Source organism: Nestor notabilis, unplaced genomic scaffold, assembly GCF_000696875.1.
Source record: "Nestor notabilis isolate BGI_N333 unplaced genomic scaffold, ASM69687v1 scaffold4803, whole genome shotgun sequence".
Taxonomy (NCBI): Eukaryota; Metazoa; Chordata; class Aves; order Psittaciformes; family Psittacidae; genus Nestor; species Nestor notabilis.
In genome coordinates this window covers 13529-37199 of record NW_009921384.1, presented here as the reverse complement: position 1 = coordinate 37199, position 23671 = coordinate 13529, and the positions used below count along the sequence as shown (strand labels likewise).

Below are 23671 nucleotides of genomic sequence, written 5' to 3'. Positions count from 1 at the left end.
CTCTTCAGTGAACCAGTTTTGATCAAAAACTGTAATAGATCACACCTTTATGACAGCCATGCTGATTTATGTAGATTAGTTCCTTTTCTTAAATTGCCTTAACTGGAGGTAAGGCTTTATAAAGAACACAAATGGACATCACTTTGTGAACTTTGTTATACTGATTCATCAAAAGGAACTAATCTGTGCTGTTCCAACATACAAATAAACAAATTATCCATGCTAATGAAATGTTTAAGTAGTTCTAAACAACAGATGGGATTAGAAGGATTATAGAAAAGGTTATTCCTTAGTACAAATAATTTTAAAAGAATGAACTCATCATCCATTGAAGTAGTTTCCATTCAATCTGTAAAATATATAAAGTGGGCATAGATGGAGAACATTAATTTAGAACTGGAAAAGCTTTCTTGAAATTTGGAAACTGCTTAACTTCTACGCAAGAGTTAAGTAACTAAGAATGTGTATCTCATCATACATGTTAATTCTCTCTCTTTCTCTTTTTTCTCAAGGTTTTCGACTCTCAGTTTCAAAATCTCTGCAAAAGGCAGAAGATGAATATATGTTCCTAACCACATTAAATCTAGGAAAAACTCTTCGAAATGGAGATAGAACTGTGAGCAGAGGCACTATACCTTTGGTGATGCATTATAAGACTGAAGACAGCAGCATTTTGAATGAAGAGGATGACAGAAAGATGAAGTTTTTGGTGAGTTTTCAGTTTTATGTATTGTAAAATGAAAATTCTCTTTATGTCCCTTTAAAAAACAAATATAATTTAAAGCAATAATCTGGTGAATATACAAAAATATCAGTTTAGCATACTATAATCAAGAATGAACTTTTAAGTGTAAGTATCTAATTCCTAGACTTTTAAATGTGTAACTTGGACAGTTGATTAGACGAAATACAATTTTTACAGAACTATATGTAGCAAAGACAAGGGGGGAAAAAAGCCTATATTTGTGTGATTCAGCATGTCCCTATATGCAGCAACAGGTTTTTAACTTCACCAAATATAAGACTCATTTTATCATGATCTTTACCATAAAAACATTTCAGCCAGAGATGTAATGCAGGTCATTACTTTTAAAATACCAGCTTGAAAGATAAAATACTTGCACTGCTAAGTATAAAAACTGGAATATAAGAAGTGAAAATAACTAATTTAAAGATAAACTGCTACTCTTGTTTTTCTTTAAAACAGGACACAGGTTCCAGACATGATTTCTTAAATCATGTTATGCCAATCAACACGGGTAGAAAGCAACTACCTTACCTTGCACTGAAGAGAACTATGGTTTTTCCAGCTGACACTGAAATTCGAAATATTGAACCAATACAGGAAAGAGAGACTGCAGATGAAGAAAATTCACCTAAATTCCCTATAGGAAGAAGAGATTTTGACGGCAAGTATATTTCCATTTTTACACAAAAATTATTTCATTCTGGTAAAATATAAAGCAATGTCTATATAGCAATTTGATAAAGGTTCATTTAGAAACTCCATGTCTACTGTGATTCAGTACACAAGGGAGGAAGCATCTGTTAAATTTATTAAATTAGTATTTCCATAGGCCATAAAGATTTCTAGTTCTTTCATGATTTAATCTGTCAGCTATTTTTCCCCCCCCCAATAGTGCTCAGGTGTATGCTAGGAAGAGTCTATCGACCTTGTTGGCAAATCTGAAAACTACTGATCTGCAGCACCTCCTTTGAAGATCAAACATTTTATTATGAATTTAATGTAATTTGAAGTTACTGTGTTTCAGTGTGGCTACATGTATGCATCAAAAAATATATTCCCATCACATTGTAGTGGGAAACATAAATCATTACCAAAAAAGAACGTCTGTAATTACTAATGATGTACTGTTATAAAAAAATAAAATACTTCTGCATAATCCAGACCTGTAAGTATTTGTCTAATATTACACACAAGCTACTTCCACTTATTTGAGTGTGAAAGGAAGCAATAACAAATTTCACCTTATTTTCACAAAATTTTACATCTTCTGAACCAGTCAACGCACCATGTATGTCAAAGCAAAAACTTACAGTCGAAAAAATTGAGTTAATTTTGCCTGACCAGCAATCAACTTATCCTTGGTTGCAGTTTTGCTGTGTTTTCTTTTTCCAGTGATTTTGCTGTCCAATTCCTTCTGAGGACTGTTTGAAGTCTTAGATCTTTTAGTATTTTTTTGCAAAGATGGTTCACTTTCCTTATCACAGATTACTTTGTCATTATTCAAATCCATCTGTTCATTCTTGGAGTTCTTGTTTCTTGGCTGACAACTGAGCTTTCCCATTTCTGTATAACTTCTAGTCTGGTGAACATTTTCAGAAATAGTTCCAAGCACTGGTACATCAAGACATGAATTCATACCTTCTGTCATGTAAGAATATCAAAAACATATGTGAAGAAATAAAAAGTTACCTGGGATTATCCATCCTTTTTCTATCAGAGGACTGTCATGTAATTTTTTAATCAAAACTAGTGCATTATCAGTAAACTATGCTGCTTATGCAGTTAAATTTTCTATGTGTTCATAAGTGCATTCCCAATTTAAAATTACATTACTCAAAAACATGTAATAGCAACTAACTTAGGAAAATAGATTTATAACTTTAAGATACTGAAAAAGATGTTTAAAGGGCCCAGAAATAAATCATATATATGATATGATTTATAGTGAAGTGAAAGTAATTTTTCCCTTTCTTAATAGCAAAAATACAAATTTCACTTGTCTCACTTTTCGAAAAAAGAAGAAACATTACATAATGTATGTAAAGTGTAAATTTTTTTTACCTCAAGATAGCAATACATATTTTTCAAGCAGATTCATATTTTCAAAGCATTAGCATTACAATTTTAATGCAAAGACATTTAACTGATATAGCATACATGGAGCAATGACAGTCTTTTCTTGAAAACATTCATACTTGATCTTTACTAAAGTTTTGTTTGATAACATCTAAAATATTAGCTGTCTTATTTACCTATTCAGTCCTGCTACAGCTTACCTGTGACATGTCCAGTTTTTAACTGTTGCTTTGGTGCAGGATTTGTGCACACTGGAATTTGGCTACTGCCGAGGAAATGCCGACCATTTATTTCACTGAATTCCGTTTTATATGTACATGCAAACTGAGATTTGACTGAAGGTTGCTTCATCTGCAAAAAGCAATTTGGTACTAGCTTTAACTATTTACAAAAGTAAAAGACAACAAAACAGTAACATAATGTTTCCATATTCTTATGTCATGAAAGCTTTCAGATCACACAAAAAAAAACACACCAAAAAAAAAACCCACACCACCAGAAAAATGAGTTTGCTCACATAAAAAAATATTTGTGAAGTATTCATTTACAAAGCGCACAGGGTTTCAATACTAACAGTAAATTATTCTATTAAAGTCCTAAAATAATTTTTAAAACTTCTTTAATCTCTCTCAGAAAATTACACATTGACAGAAAAACTTAGATTGAAGCTTTAAAAATTAGTTAGCCCCCACATTTGATGGACTGCAGACTACTATTTTGAATAGCTGTCATAGCTACAGTTAATTATCATAATTCCACAGGTCGTCATCTTTGAGATGTCAGCTCAGAAATGTCAAGTATAGGATGAGTTTCACCATTTCACCAATTCAAACAGAGGAAAGCATAATAGAAATACTGAAAAGGAATGATAGATAATATAAACTAAGCTTTAGTATACTTATACCTAAAAACTGGAATATAAAGTATTATTTCCGATCTTTCTTTGGCAAATGCATGTTAAAATCTTAGTGTTTGGGTTAGATCCTTATAGAAATACTTTTCCTCCAACACAAAATCTCAGTCTTAGACAGAAAGAAAAGAATATGTTCCCAGAAACCTGCTTTCATAAAGGCCTTCATCCACAGAATTCAGTCATAATTTATGCCACTTACATCAATACTGTTTCCATGCATATAAGCTAAGCTAACAGACTAGTCACTGAGACACAACACAAGTATCTCTTTGTGATAACTGCAGTTGGTCAGATGAACACACCTAGACTTTTTTTGGGGGCAAAAAAGTCCCGTAAGTTTACAGAAACAGTTCTTTCTGATTTAATAAGCCTGTACATATATATTTTTACTTTAAGACTCAGTATTCCCAATTTTCCCAGCTGTTTATCCCTCCCAAACTGCAATTTACCTATGCCAGATAACAGACTGAAAAAGAAAGGTGGATTTAACGGGGAGAAGTAGCCAGCCTGACTCTCAACGATTCTATTATTTAGGTGTTAATCTACTCTGTACTTAAAACATTTACCTTAAGACAATATACATAGCCATTTACAAGGCTTTGTGTGCTTCAAGTTTATGTTTTAGCTCACCGAGTCATTAAATGTATGCCATTAACTTTATAGTCTTTTCGGAAAGCGTTTTGAAGGATGGAGAAGCTACACCCAGAATAAGCTTAAGAATGTGAAATAATTAAAAATGCAACTCTAATATAGTTCAAACTTAATGAACATCTAATTGTACAATTACAATATTCAGAATATAGAGGGCTTACATTTTCTTTAAGCTTAACGTTACTATAATACAAATGGAAAATATTCTTCTGTACTTGCTGTTTCTTAAACACTTCATGTCAATCTTTAAAATTCCCTCAATTCTTATTTATTGTTCAGTAAATGCCACACATTAAAAAATATGCAACAATAACTTGCACAGAGTTCTACCACATATTCATATTGCAAGAGGCAAATAAACTAAAATTTGCGCTGAGTTGATAAAGCTATAACAAACACAGCACAAAACATCAAACTTGAGTAAGAAAGCCTGATAGTTACCATTCTATAACCAAAAATAAATCCAGTTACTTTTTGAGATATTAGGGTTTCTTTTTACCATCCATTTAATGCTTCACTAATTCATTTTGCAGGGATTAAAAAAACAGAGTAAAAGGACAGAAGTCAAGCTCAAATACTGAAACACTTGCTGCATAAACCCATCTGTCTGTTTCAACTTCAGTGAAGCTTGAAATAGGCCTCCAAACTTCTCTCCATATTGCATCACATACCATTTAATCATTTGCAAACAGTAGACAAAGGTTTACCAATATATGACTGTTTCAGCTGATGCTAATACAAATCTACAGGGTATATATAAATCAAGAGTGCAAGACTAAATTTGTTGAAGCAGTCAGACTTCCCAACTAGTCTAGGAATGGATATTCTCTAGTAAAAACAACTGTACTACATTGAATGAAGTAGCAATAAGTAAATTTTAGTGGACTGAAGGCAGAACAAAAGAGCACAAGTCGAGTACTGAATTAAAAAGTAGAGCTTCACTGGAATGTTTTTAAGGAAAAAAGAGCAACTTAAAACGTTATTGAAGCACACATAATGAAGCCTGTTAACAGCCTGAAATAGCTCTTAGAAATCAGAGATCTTTTACATTAAATTCCCTGAAATCCACTGCTTTGAGGGCATCAGCCTGATGACCTACAGCTCTGGGAGAGCAAAAATACATCGGAGCTCAGTTTGCTAATCAAGTAGTTGCACACAAATGGCATGCAAATGCACATAAATGGCAAAACTCAGACTTAGTATCCCCTCTCCTCTTCACAAGCAACTGGGATGTTGCTTTTATAACTATACAAAAAAAGAAATGCTGCCGCATTTCAGAAAAAGGGGTTCGCTGTTATCACTGTTCAGCTGGAAGAAAGTATGTTAGAATTTAAGACTTTTTTAGTGCATGTAGGTCAACTAGTAGTATTAATGAGTAAAGGAAGCAGGACATCCTCCCACTTTGATTTCTATATCTAGAGAAGTTTTTCAGTTGTTCAAAATATAAACATTCACTTTTACGTGCAATATTAATGGTGCATGCTCTATTTATTTCTAAAAGTTAGTTGATAATCTGTTCCAGATCTCCTTTCAGCATCTGCATACAGACAGTACTGCCAGTATTTAGTCACTAAGAATGTTGAGATTTGGGTTTTATACACTGGAATGGCATAATAGAATTTGAAAACCTACATCAGTAACAACAAACACATGTTTTTATTTTCTAGCCAAACAATTAGAAAGCTATTTGGAAGGGGAAAACAGATAAAAAGAAAAAATGTCTTTTCTTACCCTTGTCCTTTTAGAGGAAAAAAAAAAGGTAAGTTGAAAAAGAAAATTGAAAAAAGAAAGGGCATGCAAAGGAAAGAATAAATGGTAAGTATCATTGCCAAACCAAGGCATCATATTATCCAAACATGAACCAAACATGAAAAATGTCCTGAATAGCTCAGGTAATAGCAAGCTCTTATTGTACTGAAACTATCACATTTTTTTAGCATGACATTGTACCAGCCTTTTGCTATCCCAAATTAACCTATGACTGTTTTGAGAGCATTTTGCCTCAAATCACCTCATTATTGGGTTTCAAAAGTATTCAGAACTCACAGCTATGGGTACTAGGAAAGTAGCTTAGGGGTCTTGAAACTAAATGGTATTTTCTACACAAGTGTACTTTATCAACTGAAACTAATAATAAAGTCTTACCTCAGATTTTGTGCTGAACATAACCTTTTTCTCCTCTCCTACACTTTCCTCCATACACTCATTCTTAGCATACTCCACACACACTGAAGCTGCAAGTCAGCTTAGTGTTCTCCATAATTATATTCCATTTAGAAATAAATACTTCTTGCTACAGTAGATGAGACTGCTACCTGATAAAGATTGTTTTCTCTAATACTATGAGTTTTCTGTTCACAATTATAGTGGGCATACAGAAACCTCTTGATAACTTCCTGTTGTTAGCTTTCCAAGTCACAGTTTATTTGTATTGGAATCACAAATAGGCAAAACAATTCTCTCAAGTAACAGCATTTGGAGAACTAAGCAATGAAAAATAACAGCAGTGCATGAAGCTAGATATTAAGTCATTTTATATAGGCATGAACAACTCACATGAGAAAGGCAGACAGGGATTTTTTGCTTTGTGGAGCTTTTTCCTTGGAAGGATTTCTATACACAGTAAAATTACAATGAACTTCAAGCATGCCAAGTTTTGTTAGAGTTCTTAAGCCATAAATTCTTTTTAAAACTAAAACTACAGTTATGTTCCCAACTGGAGGGAAATAGTGCCTCATATAGGAAAGGTTGTCTCCAGTTACATTAAGAAAAACACATGCCAAACTACTGAAAGTCCTTGCAGCTGTTTCAGGGTAAATGTGTTAACAATGCAGTAGGATTTCTAAAACAATGTATCAAAAGGCCAAAACAATCCTAAGTTTAAGAAAAAAAAAAAAAAATCTGTTACTCTCTCATATATTGCATGCTCATACCCTAATAGCTTTTGTTGCTTCCTTCTTAACTCCTAAAGTTCAGTTTCACCCTATCCCATTAGTTCAGGAACAGTACATAGAACTTAAAAGTGTAATTAATCTTTTCTGATGCAGAATAAAGATGAAAATCTTATTATGCACCATTTTTGTTGTCTTAAGTTGCTCTTTAACCTAAACAAGGCAGGTGACTAACAGACCTTCTTTCCCCCCACCTCACCAATAAACAGGATTTACATAACCTGATGGAAATTAGCAAAATAAGGAATCAAACAATAGGGTATCTACCTATTTCAGGTACATGGAATTATGATTTGAAGAAGTAGACATAAGGTTAGATAAACCTTTGTTAGATCAAATACCTCTCCTGTGTAATTAAATTTTCTATATATTTTTATAAAGCAGAAAAGAGTGATAAGGGCAACTGACAAGAGACATAATTCAATAGACTTTCTATAGACCTTTCTGAATTAAAGACTCTTTCCACAAAACAGCATTCAGCAGAAGACACTTCGCTTAAAAAACAGATAGACTTGAAACTCTAAACTGTCTCTCAAAGAAAGATTGAGTTTCTCATTATTAGTCTTACCTGCTTCTGCTAGAGTGAATTAAAAAATTCAACATGCTAGTTCCCCAGACTTCTTTCTTCTCAAGGGATAAGAGCTACAGCTTTGCCTCCTAACAAATGCCATTATAGTTAGGTGATCTTTCTGCATCTCTTCCAGTATTTAATGAGGATAGAAAGACAAAAATATTTCTTTGTCTTTCACTGTTGCCAGGAATTTGTTTTGGCACAATGGAAATACCCACAGATTTATTTTATTTTTAAACACCAATTCCAGTTCATAGCTACTTGTCAACTTCATCCAGTCTCCTTATTTTTAGATACTAAACACATACACATGATGTGCTCTAGGTCTAAATATTATCCATCTCCACTCCTCCATACAGTTCTTCAGAAGTTGAGAGATCAGTTCCTCTTAAGGAAGGAGAGGGCATAATGATTTTTTCTCTCTTTCCTCCCTCCCCTCTCCCCCTTCTTTTTTTTTTTTTTTTCTTTTGGGGGGTGAGGGAGAGTTGAAGGTGTTTCTCCTTTCATTTTCTAGATTTTCCTAAACTTCTATATTCGACACATACATCCTGATGGGACTAAGCATACAAACTAATCATCACTACCATGTTTTCCTTCTGCTATCAAATGTCATGGAAAATGAGACTTTTATGGGACAAGTTCTAATGAGACATCACAAATCTGTACTATAGACTAACCTCTAACCACCTGTCAGAGGCAGCATGCTAAAAAGGTCCTTAGGACAATTTTATAGAACTAATGCTATCATCACACACACTGCAGAAGAAATGTCTCAGAATAATCAGTGATATAGAGAAGAAACATCATGTTGCTATTGTTTTATTAAAAAAAACCCCATGGTATCCCTTCTGAGTCGATTGTTAAAATGAGGGCATTATGCATAACAAAATTTACAACTGTGAATTTTACAAGTAACCTGTAAGATGGTTGTATTAATAATAATGAAGACTGATATTCGGTATAAGAAGGTGACAAATATTAATCCAGCACTTGAGATCTATGGTCATGGACAAGGATGTCATTGTGCTATGCACTGCGCAGTAAAGACAGAACAAGATTTATTTCTACCAAGAGACATTACAATCAAAGACAAGAAATATATGGATTCACGGAGAAAGGAACTGAAATCAGTCATTATAATGGGCATCTATCTCAACACAAAGCACTGCTAGGTTTTGGGGAGAGGTTGATTTAAAGGTACTGAAGAAGGTTTTAAAGGAGGGTAATGAGTTCTGCAGATACCTATAGGAAATCTCTTCAGCCATAAGAAACAGTATAAACCAGTATAAAATATGAAAGAGCTAGTCTGAAAATTAACAAATGAACAATGAATATCGGTATTGCAGGCTGAATGTAAGCAAGGACAGATACCTCTGAACAGCAAATCAATAATAACCAATGGGTTGACATAGGTTAAAACAAGTAGTTTATATGCACTATAATGTATAGAGACAGACTGAGATGCAAACAGAAGAATGACATCTTGTGTCTAATCACCTTGGTAACTTTTTTTTACAGCAATCTCAAGTGAAGAAAGACAGGACAAAGCTGCAGCTATCAAGTCCAAGAAAAATACACAGCAGCACATCAAAAAGCTAAATGAACATTTCATAAGTTATAGTTGAGTGGACATACATAGAGAAGAACATATTCCAGAGATATTATAGACTTAAAAAGTAACAGGTAGGATACCATCCTCAATGTTAAATATACCAGGAAAGACAGACATACCACCTCAAGATTAACAGCTGGGTATTGGGAGAATGGTATAGAAGTAATAAAAGATATCAGTGTTTACAGAGAAAATACTTAGGTCAGGTGTAGATCTGTGAACTGCTCATAGAAAGATGCTAGCTTAAATTCTATCTGTAAATGTATTCATCCACAAAAAATGTACTGAAAGAGAACAGAAAGACAGGGCCCTTCCTATAAAAACTTCACAGAAAAAGGAAGAAAAGAAAGGAGTAGCAACATGCAAAAGAATGTCTGTAGAAATTGTTAGAAAGGCAGAAATAAAAACAGAAAAAGACAAAATTAAAGAAGACTGTTTCAAGAAAGCAAGCAGGAGTTTATGTAAGAAAATGGAGATCAAGGATAAATGACAGAGAGCTACCTGAGTTTTAGTTACAAGTCATTAGTTGTTTGGCAACAGCAATTTTAGCTCACTGGAAGGAGAAACAAGTCTAAAGTGAACATAGGAATGCCAGAAGAATAATTCCAGATTTCACAGGAATATAGTGTAGTTTAGATGGTATTGTTTGGCTGATACACAGAAAAAGAGAATTACAAACATCAAGTGAAACACTCAAATATCGTAAGAAGACACTATGCTGATATGTAACTGATGAAAAATTACATTCTGAACTGCATGATTTTTATTTTCATTTTTTTAAATGGAAAAACATCTTGAAATATTTGGCCTCAGTTTCATGCTGTATTTTGTCTCTGTGGTACAATAGGATGCACTGGAAGAAAGCCATAAAGAAGACTGATGTGATTGCTAGAGGCAGTATAGCAGCCACAGTGTTGCTCTAAGATACAAGTTGTATAGCTCCAAGCAGCCATCCATTTTAACATGTTAATCACACGTTACCATCCATATTGCTAAAGTAGGGGAACAGAGTCCACCATCACAGATTTGATTTACAAAAGCTAAGACTATGAGCAAGTTTACAGTCTTCTGAGATGCCAAAGAAAGTTTACAAGTATGAAGCACAGATTTAAAACCTGCTGCTTGTTCTCCTTGAATTTTGGTTTTCATAAGACAAAAGGTCATTTATATTTTCAATTAGCTTAGGCATCTGATGAGCATCAAAATCAGTCCTAGAATTTGACTGAAATATCAAAAATTATTGGTTAAAAACATTAGATGTTTCACTCTATTTTGCTACAGGTATATTTTATTTTGTCAATCATGGTGAAGCAAGACTAGGACAAGAGTCCTACAGAAAAAGACAGATTCTTGTATTGTATTAACAAGGATCATAGGAGCCACAGAACCCTTATGAGAGTCAGGCATTACAAAAGCAGCACAGGAGAGTGGCAAGATGACCCTTTGGCATGCAAATCCTGCTCCTGAAGTAGAACTCATTCAATTAGTCAGAGACCTCTGAAAGAACTCCTATTTGCACAGCAATTATGGTAGCTAATCTGGTATTCTTGATTAGCAAAAAAGCATTTCCCAAAAAATTTAAAATGGTTTTATAACATTAATCAGTCTCAAGACTCCTATTTTTGCCAATTTCTGCCAAAACAGCCAGTATTTGCTGTTTTAGTGCTTATTGACTGGGGGGCATGGGCTAAGGTTATTGTTTTACAGTAGCATAAAGTAATCTTAATAATGGAGGCTGAAATCAGCCTGACTGGGAGGAAGTGGCAAAAGCACCCCATTGTGACTGTACCAGGGGCTCCATGCATCTTTGGCAGAGACTCAGGAGAGGGTACTTCAAAGTATCAAAGGGTTTGAGCCGCTTCAGAAGTGACTGGCATTGAAGCAGAGCTCCTCCTGGCAGTTTCTGCCAAAAACCATGTAAGTTTTGCAGTAAAGGTCTCAAACGTGACAGGCAATTACTCCTAGATAATAATTTTTGTAATTTGATACTGAACACAGCTGTTCATGAATCCAATTATAAAACCTTTATTTAGATAAGAAAACTATTTCAATCTATTATGCAAACAGCAAATCACATTTTTCAATCTATTATGCAAACAGCAAATCACACTTTTTGCTATTTGATGAGTAAAGCTGCCACTTAAATATGCTGTTCATCATAAAATTAATATAATGAAGATCCTTTATCAGCTTCAATCTTTCATAATTTGCCTATGAGTTTTAAGCTAAATTTCACCATAATTAGTACATGTATCCAAAACACCCATCATCCACCCCACCCCCATTCCAAAAAAAGCATTCAGAATCAAGTTAGAGTATATTTAAAACACTGCTAAAAATACCGACAGCACTTGTCATTTTACTTCCTTTAATAACTACTTCTCAAACATGTAATATGTTAAAATTCTCATGTCCAGTGGTAGAAAGAGATTTTCCATTGTGTTGTTCTGGAACTGATTCTGATGGCTTAAACCACCTGTTTTGTTCCTTATATACAAATTACATTTGTGTTTTTACCTCTTGTCAGGACTAACGTAAAAAATGTTAGAAATATTACGTCACTTTTATTTAGCTCTCTGTTGAAATGCTGCGGAAGATGCAAGTTCTGCCTCTTTCCATAGTCCCAATGTTCAAGTGTAACAATTTTAAGGAAAAAAGACTATGTAAAATGCCATACACTGGAGGACTTCAATTTTCAGAAACACTGAAGTTGTTCTTTTGAATACTCTCACTCACAATACCAACCCTCCAAATGTTCCATTCTATCTATAAAATAGCAAACATTAGCAACTTTATTTTATTGTTCTCAAAGCCATATTATGGGAATGTCCTCAGAATGTTTCAAATAAAAAGAATCCCCCCCCCCCAATGCAATGAAAAAGACATTATTATGCTTTTAGAATGCCTATATTATAAGAACTAAAATCAGGTGCCTCTGCTGCATTTTCTTTCTATTTTCACATAGCTTCAGTTTTATTCCTATAGTCCTGAAACACACAAATGGTTAAATGAAGAGCTAGAGATTAATTCAGTATATCTCCAGTAAGAGGTTTTCATTAGGGAGTACTTTTAAGTTTAAAGCCTCTCTCTTATGTTTATAGATATTTCCATTGATAGTACAGCAGTTGGGCTAATTACCACAGTTTAATCACAATTACATTTCTTTAGCTATGGGTTAAAATTCTCACTCAGCTAAAATGTAACATTGTTTTCATTTTAGCATTGTTATTTCAGTACACCTATAGGCACATAGCAATTCCTACACGGTACCTTCATTTTGTTTTCATTCATAGATTTCTGAATACGTTGTCTAAGAGGTTTTGGAGAGGATCCATTGGATTGTGCTGGAGATCTATATTAGAAAGAGACAAGTAGTACTTAGAAAATACAAACACAATTATTAAGAAAACCAGTTACTGTACCAAGTCTCTCAGAAACAGAAAGTATCTTTGCTCTCCAAGCCTTACTTTGTTTTCTCCCTTCCTAGGTAACCACATGTACTGTGACAACTAAAGACAGCATAATGAAATCAAACTTACAGTTGCAATTTCTGGTATTTTGCAGTATGTTTACAATATTGTACAGCCACAACCACACTATTATTTGCAATGCTGGTGTTGTGTTACCAGGTCACCATCCCACTTAAACCCCCTTGAACAGCATCTGGTTCACATCCAGAATAATTTTCCTCATATTTACAGACTTGTCAATAGAAATGCTAAAACAAAATGTTTCCATCCTCCTATATTTCAGTATGTGAATAGTTACATACATTAATGAAAAATTCTGACACATATAATGCAACAAAATTATTGATGCATGTAAGAGGGAGGTTTTAGTTTGAAATAAGAACCAATCTGCGCATCTGTAAATAATTACTTCCTCTGTTTATGCTTATGGCAACGCAGTGTGCATATGAGGACAGTTTTTTTCAAAAATCATAGAATGGTTTGGGTGGGAAAGGACCTTAAGATCATCTAGTTCCAACCACCCTGCCATGGGCAGGGACACCTCGCACTAAACCATGTCATCCAAGACTCTGTCCAACCTGGCCACCAGGGATGGAGCATTCCCAGCTTTCTTGGGCAACTCATTCCAGTGCCTCACAGTAAAGAACTTCTTCCTTACATCTAATCTGAACTTCTCCTGTTTAAGTTTAAACCAGTCCCTCTTGCCCTACCACTAGAGTCCCTAATGAAGAGTCCCTCCACAGCATCCTTACAGGCCCCCTTCAGATACTGCAAGGCTGCTATGAGGTCTCCACACAGCCTTCTATTCTCCAGGCTGAACAGCCCCAACTTTCTCAGCCTGTCTTCATATGGGAGGTGCACCAGTCCCTGACCATTCTCATGACCCTCCTCTGGACTTGTTCCAACAGCTCCATGTCCTTTTTGTGTTGAGGACACCAGAACTGGACACAATACTCTAAGTGAGGTCTCACAAGAGCAGAGTAGAGGGGCAGGATCACTCTCTTCGACCTGCTGGTCATGCTCCTTTTGATGCAGCCCAGGACACAGCTGGTTTCTGGGATGCAAGCACACATTGAAGCTGGCTCATGTCAAACTTCTCACCAACCAATGTCCCGAAATCCTTTTCTGCAGGGCTGCTCTGGATCTCTTCTCTGCCCAACCTGTGCCTGGGATTGCCCCGACCCAGGTGTAGGACCTTGCACTTGGCTTGGTTAAACTTCATAAGGTTGGCATCAGCCCACCTCTCAAGCGTGTCCAGGTCCCTCTGGATGGCATCCCTTCCCTCCAGTGTATCAACCGAGCCACACAGCTTGGTGTCATCGGCAAACTTGCTGAGGGTGCACTCAATCCCACTGTCCGTGTCACCGACAAAGATGTTGAACAAGACAGGTCCCAACACCGATCCCTGAAGGATGCCACTCATTACTGGTCTCCAACTGGACGGTGAGCTGTTTACCACAACTCTTTGCGTGCGTCCATCCATCCAGTTCTTAATCCACTGAGTAGTTCATCCATCAAATTGATGTCTCTCCAATTTAGAGGCAAGGATGTCGTGCAGGATAGTGTCGAATGCAGTTGAGTTATTAATAAATAACTCTATTAATAAATACCTCAATTTATTTAGCTCATTATACACAATTTACTGTTTATTTAGCTCATTCTACTCAATTATTAAAAAATAAAATTTTTTAGCCCAATATATTTTATTTATTTTTATTTTTCTGTGGTGCAAAATTTCTGCAGGACCTTGCAATGCTTTTGTTATTTAAATTGCAAAAATATGTAGCTTTAGCATGCTCCTGTCTACACTGCTGTTCTGGTTCATGAGCCTTTATGACCTGTAATAACTAAATTCTCAGCATCCTATTTTTCAATCAAGTGATGATTCCTCAGAATAAGCAACTGATTAAATCACCAGTCCATGGATACATTAGTTTCTTTTTCTGTGCCCACAGAAATGTGTTTTCAAGAGATTCTTTGGTTTGCACACCAGATCAACATGGGTATTCCTTAAATAGAACAAAATTTAAAAAGCAAGAAAAGAAATGAACTGGCATTAATTTGGATAGGATAGGAAGATGATGGCAATGATACAAAAAACAGCAGCAAACAAAAAGTTGCCCCAAACTCTGAATAGCTGTTGAACCTGCAAAATCAGGAAAAGATAACCTTTATGGAAAAAGGTTATGAAAATACTTAATTTCATAGTCATGCAAAATTTAAATCTAGAAATAAATAGTATCATTAATTATATGAGTCTTCTTACTTTGATTTCAATATCACTATGTTTTTATGTTTGCTTAAAAAATTTTAAAAAAACTATGAGAAAAATAGCACATTTCTGCCTTGCATGCAGCTTCAAAATAAAAATAAAAAAATAAAAAAACCAAAGGCAGATATTTTTATTTGCACCTCTATAATGCAAATCAAAAGAATATTTTCCAGACGACTAAAATGAGATGCTTACAGAAGGAAAATGTTTGACGGATATACTAAAAGGCACATTAAATAAGAAAAACTTCATTTGATTAGGATGTTCACTAAGGATGTATTGTCAGGGTTTACATTTTCAGTTCCCAAACACACATGCATTTCACAAATTGCAATGAAAATATTTTTAATTAAAGAAAGCCACCAAAGTTGAACACCACAATAAATGCTTCACAGCAGTAACTTTTTTGCAGGATTTCAGTAAAAAACCTACCCAACTGATTTAGAAGTTTATTAAAAGAAGAGTAAAAAAAAGCAAGAAGATTTCCTGAAATGCTGAAGTTTTGAGAAAGAGGAGTTCTCCTTTAACCTCAGTCTTCACCCAAAGACAATGATCTCTCCAGAACCCAGACAAAGATACCCACAAACTTTAAACATATTTTAGGATATTCCAGTAAAGAAATCTCTAGAAACAACAAAAAGCATTGTGAAAAACCTCAAACGAATAACTACCATGTGATAAAAACCCATAAAACTATAACTACCATATGAGGTGACCAACAATCTAATACACAGAATAAGATTAATTAAAAGAGACTGAAAACTGCAGTGATGCTTACTGCCAAAGGTAGTGCCATTTATCCTGTAAACTGTTCCAGATTTATTGTTAAAAATAGATTGGCAAAAAGTCTGCAAACACGCTATATCAATATTTGAGACATCAGCACTAACAAAAAAGTGCTGTATCAGAGATGTTTGTACATTGATGCAAATCAGAGTGACATCTTAGCTAATATCCCATGTAGTATTAAGGTGTTCGGCATTCATAAAGCAATTGGAACCTTACAGTAAAGCTGCTAGAGAAATGCAAAAACACAGATTTGAGAACAGGTGTTGTTTTCAAGTTTCTTTTTTTATTCCTAAAACATTTAGGATCATAAATTCAATACTTTGAATAAATTACTTCCAAATCAATTTTTTTAAATGGAAGCATATGGTTAATATTAAATATACATATATATACACACCAGAAAATAAAATCTAAACCAAATTGACCAGTAAAAATTACTACGCAAATCACAAGAATTGTCTAGATTACAATATAAATTCTCAAGGAGCAGTACCTGCTTACACCTACACTGAGAAGCAAATGTCTTACCCTTTCAAGAATATTCAAGAAAATTAATTCAGCTGAAAAATCAAATTAGGTAAGTGAAATGAGAGCACTCAGTAGGCACACTTATTAAAAATAAGTGGGTTTAAACCCATTTTAAATTAAAGAGTTGCTTAAAAAAATAATAATCAAGATTTCTAGCTCCAAATAACAGCAGTGTTTAATTCAGAAAAATTCAGGTGAGCCTTGATTCCATTCACATAGAGCATTAACTTAAAACTGATTAAGCTCCTTATCGTTATGATAAAAATACAGCCATAGTGAGGTTTATTAAATTAATGAAGTAATTTAAAAAGTAATGTGGATCAATTTTCCTGAATCTGAAGTAATAGAAAAATAAGAGACTAAAATCAGTGTTATTTTAAGCTTGTTAGATAATCAAATAGAAATGCATAACTACAGCTATCCACAGATATTTGAGAGGTGAAAGAAATATTCTACAACACGTTGTCAGAAGCAGCCTTTTATATTAAAAATTACAGGTTTATTTAGAATTATTAGGGAAACTGATTTTAAGTTCTATTAGAATGTGCTTCCTTTGGTTTCATAAAATATGTTGAATGATAAATCTAATGAAACCCTTGCATTCTTTGACTTTTAGGATCCTCCATCTTCCATTTTAGGATTTGTCACCGTTTTTCTCTTTCCTTGCTGTCATCCTCACAGCCCTGCACCTCCACACACTGATAGTGTTGTTATGGTGGGTCATGGGAAACAACTACCATCAGCATAAGAAACACCCCCATCTTCCCCACTGTTCCTACACTGGGAAGTGTAGATCATCTTTTAACTTGGTGAACCCAAAAACTGCATGCACAGAGCTGATAAGCAACCAGCCACACAGCCCCTGCCCTGATGAACAGATGCTCCAATCACTGCTAAAGGCACCAAAAGCTGGGACAACCAATAAGGGGCAAGAGCAGGTCTTTATCAAGACAATATATTTACCCTGAGAAAAAGACTTCTGGGGAACTAACCACTGTACTACAGAAGATGCTTGTCTTCAAACCCTGGCTGCTTTACTTCTCAGCTAGCCACCAGGGAGAGGTTTTTTCCTTTCCTCTCTCCTTCCTCTTCTTTCGATTTTATTGTTCTCCAAAAGTAACTTTCACCATTAAAGCCAATGTACGTCATCAGCTACAGACCTGATTAATAAATATGCATGCATGTAAACTTGTTTCAGCATTCTTTCTGCAATACTATCCTGACTGGTGGATAAGATAAAATTATTTAAAACTGACTCCACAAAATAATTACTATGTAGATAAAAGACAGGATATTACAAAAAAAAAAAAAAAAAAAATCTCGTGTCATAGCTAGACAAAGGAGGTATCTTCAAATTGACTAGTAATCTAATTAGGTACTGAACAGACAGTATTTGAACTTAGGAGTCTGAACTCAAGAGGTGAGTATTTGGAAGTTTATTGCAATGGTTTTTGTGCAGCCTAGAAAGGTACTAGCTCAAGAAGTCTATACTACAAAACTATCTTGAAGATACAGAAAATGCAATGGGGAGGAGAACTTGAGACTATTCTAAGAATGCTTTCCCTTTACACCTAAATAGGGAAACCTAACCTCAGAATAGCCTGCACTTGGGTCATCTGCTCTGTAGATATAATATCAGTGCTTTGTTAGACACTTAGGAGATCTTTAAAAATAAAAAACAAAGCCAACACAAAAAAAAGTCTTCTAGTACTCACCTGAAGAGTGCCAAAACAGAGGTGATACCAAACAAATTTAAGCTTTCATTGTCATATAATAGTTCTGCTTTGTTCTGGCTGGGAGGATTGACAGCTTCTTCATCCAGAAGAACTAGTAAGACCTTTACAGTATCTCTGCCACAATACGCAGTGCCGTGATTTACAGAATGCAATTTTGGCTGAAAGCAAAAAATCAAAAGGAACACACAACAGGAAAGGTCAACAAGCCATATCAATAGCTCACCTCCAAAAGCAACCCCTATCTGCACAAGGTGTGAGAATACCCTCCTTCACAGTAAGCATTTCTCGGGAAACTGCCCATGGGAAAGTTTCTTGCTCATCCCAAGCAATTAGAAAAGTCTAGATCACTGCCAGCTGGAGGTATACACTGATGAGCAAGTCACACAGATAAATACGCAAATCTGTGATGAAACCATGCAGCAGAAATTAACACATTATTTTCTCACAACCAATTTGAGTGGTATGGGGTACACAAACACATTCTGGTAAAGTCCAACTCCTCTGACTAACTGAATCTGCTAAAGCAGTTGGTTAAAAGTGAGATTTTCATCAAGATTTGACAACAGAGGTACTTGGCACAATCTCCTGTTGTTCGGAACAGGATAGATTCCTCACGATTTTCCTCAAGAATAAAGAATTCCTTGAAAAAAATAACAATCCACATCTGGAAGTGCTCAATGCTACAGTCAGCAGTACAGATGTAGAACTCCATAGCCACTATGGGACTGCAAGAATTGCAAGTTTGCTATATTTTTCTTTAAAAGAACTAGGAGTTCCGTAAAGAAATTTAGGGCTTAACACACAGTAGTAGATTTTAAAAACTACGGGTTTTCTTATTTACTAATACACAGAAATATTGGATAGCCTTACTTGGTTCAGAAGGACAGGATAAGCAATGAACAGCATTTATCTAATCAGCTAACTGCTTTTAAACACAGACTTGAAAAGACCAAATTCTATTTCTCTCTCTATTTGATTACATCAATTAGTGTATGTAGCTTTCAAGAAACCATAGCAACACATGTCAGTCAGTTAGTATAAGTTATAATCAATAGCTAGAAATAGCAATTACAGAAATGGTTGTTACTTGGCTTTACAGAATTGGCCTATTTCAGTACTATTTAATTTCCTCAAAATTTATTCTGAACCTCTTCAGTCATTACATCACCACATCACAGATTTTTATAAAATGTCATGTGTGTCATGGTAAAATTGTCTTAATGAGAAAAGTACAAATTTGGCATCATCTTGACTGATAATACACTGAAGGAGAAAAAAAAAATTAAATCTTTAGAGAATAATATAACCTCCTAACTGCCAGAACATGACCTTCAGAAATCTCATGTAGTACAACAGTGACTTGGTGTACCAGCCACAGACTAAAATCCTATTGTCCAAGGCACAATAAGGAATTCAGGCAAGACAACAATCCCTGCCATAAAAAGTCTTGTTCATTAGGAAGCTTATATTCATAATTCAAATTATTTTTTCAATAAAATAGTTGATCAGTCTTTCAAGGGTAGTGACCATTAGCTACTTCAGACTATTCTGGTTAGCTCCAGAAACACCAGCCACTTTCCATTTACAGTAGTAATTTTCTCAGGAAGAAATTAATCATAATTCCTCTTAGTCACTCATGCAGGCTTCAACACAAAGTAGTGCTTCCTGCTGCATAAAGTCATAATTTTTCCTGGAGCTCTAGTTTCTTATAAAACAGGTATTTGCAGGAAAATTGAGCAACGATGGAAGAAAAGTGCCACTGCCAGGAGAAAAGCAAATATTTTTCTAACAAAGCGACTCTTTTCAGGTACATTTTATGAGGGAGCAGCCTTCCCAGGAGATAGTGGAGGCATAATTTTCAGCTCTGTAGTTACAGTCATATTTTAAATTTGCACTCAAAGAATAATTCAGTCCATGTATGAAAAAAAAAAAAACCCATAACATCCTGTCAAATGCAGAACTTATTCTGAATGAGAATTATTTTTTTTTCTGAAAAATTATAGCATCAGGTTTCTTTATAAAATAAAAACCAAAACACATAAAAAACCAAACCCAAGCTGTATGTGAAATTCAGCACAGAGCATTCATCTTTGCTGTCCTGAGATCTTAATGGAACAATACAGGTGCTCTAATTTTTTTATGCAGCTCAAATTCATTTGGAAAACTTACACGGTTTTTTGTTTGTTTTCTTTTTCAATTAGTAACCTACTCCTTTATATGCTTAGTAAAATGGTCTTCTACACCAAGCTCCGCTAAAATATGCAATATGACACCTGTCTCTTAACATTTGCCTAAGCTCCCTTTTCCACCCCTCATCTCTGTGAATCACGTACTTATCATTACACTATACATTCATCACACAATCTTCACAAGCTTCATTCACATCAACAAAAATTATTCCCCACACCAAAACCAAAATAGCATCATCACAGCACTGACAAAGGCAGACAATTTACACACACTCCACCCCTCGTCCCTTTACCACAATTACAAAAACAAAAAATCTCCACATTTACTGTGGTCTATAGTAATGTTCAGTACACATTTTGCCCAGTACCTCTCCCAGTTAATGTCTTTAATTCAACAGGCCCCATAGTGGTCACCACGAAGGACTGCAGTGGGTTGATCTTGGCTAGCTGTTAGGTGTCCACCAAGCTGCCCAACTACAACCACCACTGACTGGCTCAGCTTTGGCCTGGCTAGCAGCGGGTCCCATCCTGGAGCTGGCTAGCTCTCTCTGACATGGGGCCAACTTCTGGTATTTCTTCACAGAAGATCTTGCAGCCCTCCCCAAAACCTTGCCCCTTACCAAAACCTGGCCATGTAAACCCAATACAGCACTAGATTTGTCTAGCCGAGCAGCATTATCAGTCAGATCCAGACCACAGTCATCTCTGGTGGCTCTGAGTTACACCCATACTGTGGTGAGAATGGATATGCTGTACTGGGTATGATGAAAAGGATTTGCTTAAAGCCTGTCATCCTCTGCTGTGTACTCAAATTTCCTCACTGAGAAGAGCTACAGTAGTATCTGCTCATCCACAAGTAGATGGGATGTTCCGGCAATCAACTTAAACTCAAGAATTGGCAAAAACTTCAACATAGACCCACAGGCTTACAGTAGTATAATTAAATTCATAAGCTGCCCTCAGGTGCCCATTTTGAGAAAAATATTAACTTTACATTGCTCTCAATGGGATTAAGTATTTAACCACATTTCCTAACAGCATTAGGATACAACTGACTTTTCTGTCTTTTCCCTCAACTTTGATAGTGGTAAACATTTCTACAGTCATTAGACTATGAACTTGACCTATGGAAAACAATAAGAAACACGAACGAAATTTTGTGGAATTTTGTGGTTAATTTCTCTAAGGAACAAAGTTTTAGTAAAACAGTTTTACATTACGTATAACAATCCAAAGCTTTTTAAATTTTACCGGTAATACAAGTAGCTAAATACAGACAACTGATGACAGTGATCAATTTTTCAGATGGAAAAGAGAAAGAAATAGAAGGGTATGATAAGGAAACAGGGAAATACAGTGATGAAAGATTCAAAAGAAAAAGCACATAGGAAGCCTGATAAAAATTTGTTTAAATTTTACATTGCCATAAGGCAATTCCAGTGATTTCACAAAACAAAGCATTCTAACAACATGCACACATTCAAAATGTCTATCATTTTTAAAAAGTTTCCCAGATAAAAATACATGGAATTGGATAGTTTATATATCAACAACGTAAAATAAAATAATTAAAGCTAGTTGATGTTTTCATCACAAAAGAGATCATAATATAAACTTGAGTAGATTCAGGTTTAAGTACAAAAACACACAAACAGAAAATATGTATTCTGTTCTCCACACTTGATAAAGAACTTTAAGTGTCCTAATTCCTTCTATGAAATTAAAATCATTAATAGTTTCATTACGGTCTTGAAACACTAATAGAGAAAAACTTAGACATTGGTTGTTTGGGGGTTTATATTTACTCCTCTACGTTTCCACATTTTCCCACGTTTTGGAATTCTTATTTACCTTGTTTTGAATGCCTTAGCCTTGGAAATATTGATGCTGAGCTAATTAAAACCTGTGTATTCTAATCAAAATTACATGTTCTCAAATCTTAATTCCACTTCCATGAGGTTTTTTATTTGGAAATCTGCTACAGCTCTATTGGCTTGAAATTAGTGGCAAACATCATGGTTATAAGTATCTACATCTACAACAGCTATACAATAAATTAAGTTTTGAAGAGTATTTTATTTACAATTTTGAGGTAAGAAGTTTAGTTTAAGTAAATCAGCTTTTTGAAGCCCACACTGTAATCCTCAAGTCTTTCAACAAGTTTAAAACCACAGTGTAGAGGAAATGACACTTCTCTCTACTGTTTGCAAAAGATAATACTCTATAGAAAGTCTTTTAAAATATAAAGAAGAAACTAAACAGGCAAAAGACATTTGCTTTCTTATAAAGCTAAACAGTAAAAAGAACAAAAGAAGTCCCATTACCCGTTCTGGACTAAGTCCAGTAGTGCTGGCAGTCAAGGCTTCATGTTGTGAATCGATAATATTTTTAATCTTCAAATCCAAATCTTGTACAACTTCCTTTACTGCCTGACAGAAAGGATCCCCATTGCTTCGGCCTTTTATCAAATGCATCTTCACTGTTGACAGAATTCGCCCCCCTGCGATTCTGAAAATAGGCACAGGGTCATCTCCACATTAATCTTGGCAGCACTTTAGTATACCTATTAGTGTTGAACATAGCCAGTCTTCACAGTTAATCAAAACGCTTCAGAGAACAGCTTTGATCTTTTAAATAATCAAACAGCAGTGTAGAAGTACTGTCCAACATAATAGTTTGCTTAAAAATATTATAAGGAAAGGTAATGAATTCATAATGAGCCCAACAAAAAACTGACTTCTCCATAAAAGTTCAAATACAAGTACTTTCTTTAAACCTACAGTTACTGTTTTGCTCATAAGCTCGTAAGTGGAAACAAAATGTTTTACTGGAAGATGAATTCCAATTTAACAGCCTATTAGATTTTTGAGTCTTTTCTGCTACATGAAAGTACTTCAAAATATCAATCTCCTTTCAATTTTATTGAAATAGATAGTAATTAGACAAGATAAACATCACTGTTTGCCACAAAGTGCACGCTTTTTTCATTAACTACAAAAAATGGCTACAGGAAAAACTTAGTAGTTTAATTATGAAGTGTCCATGCAGTTTGACATCAAAAACAAAAATAATTGGATCTGATTGATATAGGCTTTATTTCAACACTTACAGAAGGATGAAAGGGCATTTGTGAGTGCACCTGAACTATGTTTAGACCATTAATTT

At 34.9% G+C, this 23671-nt stretch overlaps 2 protein-coding genes across 2 annotated transcripts; one reads left to right on the top strand and one right to left on the bottom strand.

Annotated features, from left to right (window-relative positions):
- Window positions 1–460: 460 nt before the first annotated feature.
- On the top strand, window positions 461–1690 carry PMCH (pro-melanin-concentrating hormone). Its single transcript, XM_010011121.1, has 3 exons — window positions 461–709; window positions 1208–1409; window positions 1641–1690. Exons 1-3 carry the CDS (start codon window positions 461–463, stop codon window positions 1688–1690), a joined length of 501 nt encoding a protein of 166 aa, XP_010009423.1.
- Window positions 1691–2054: 364 nt separating this feature from the next.
- On the bottom strand, window positions 2055–23014 carry LOC104403084 (PCNA-interacting partner-like; the record flags this gene model as incomplete). The annotated part of the gene is made up of 5 exons (XM_010011122.1): window positions 2055–2389; window positions 3025–3175; window positions 12793–12874; window positions 18297–18475; window positions 22831–23014. Coding segments are annotated over 5 exons (931 nt in total), but the record flags the coding sequence as incomplete, so codon positions are not given.
- Window positions 23015–23671: the final 657 nt, after the last annotated feature.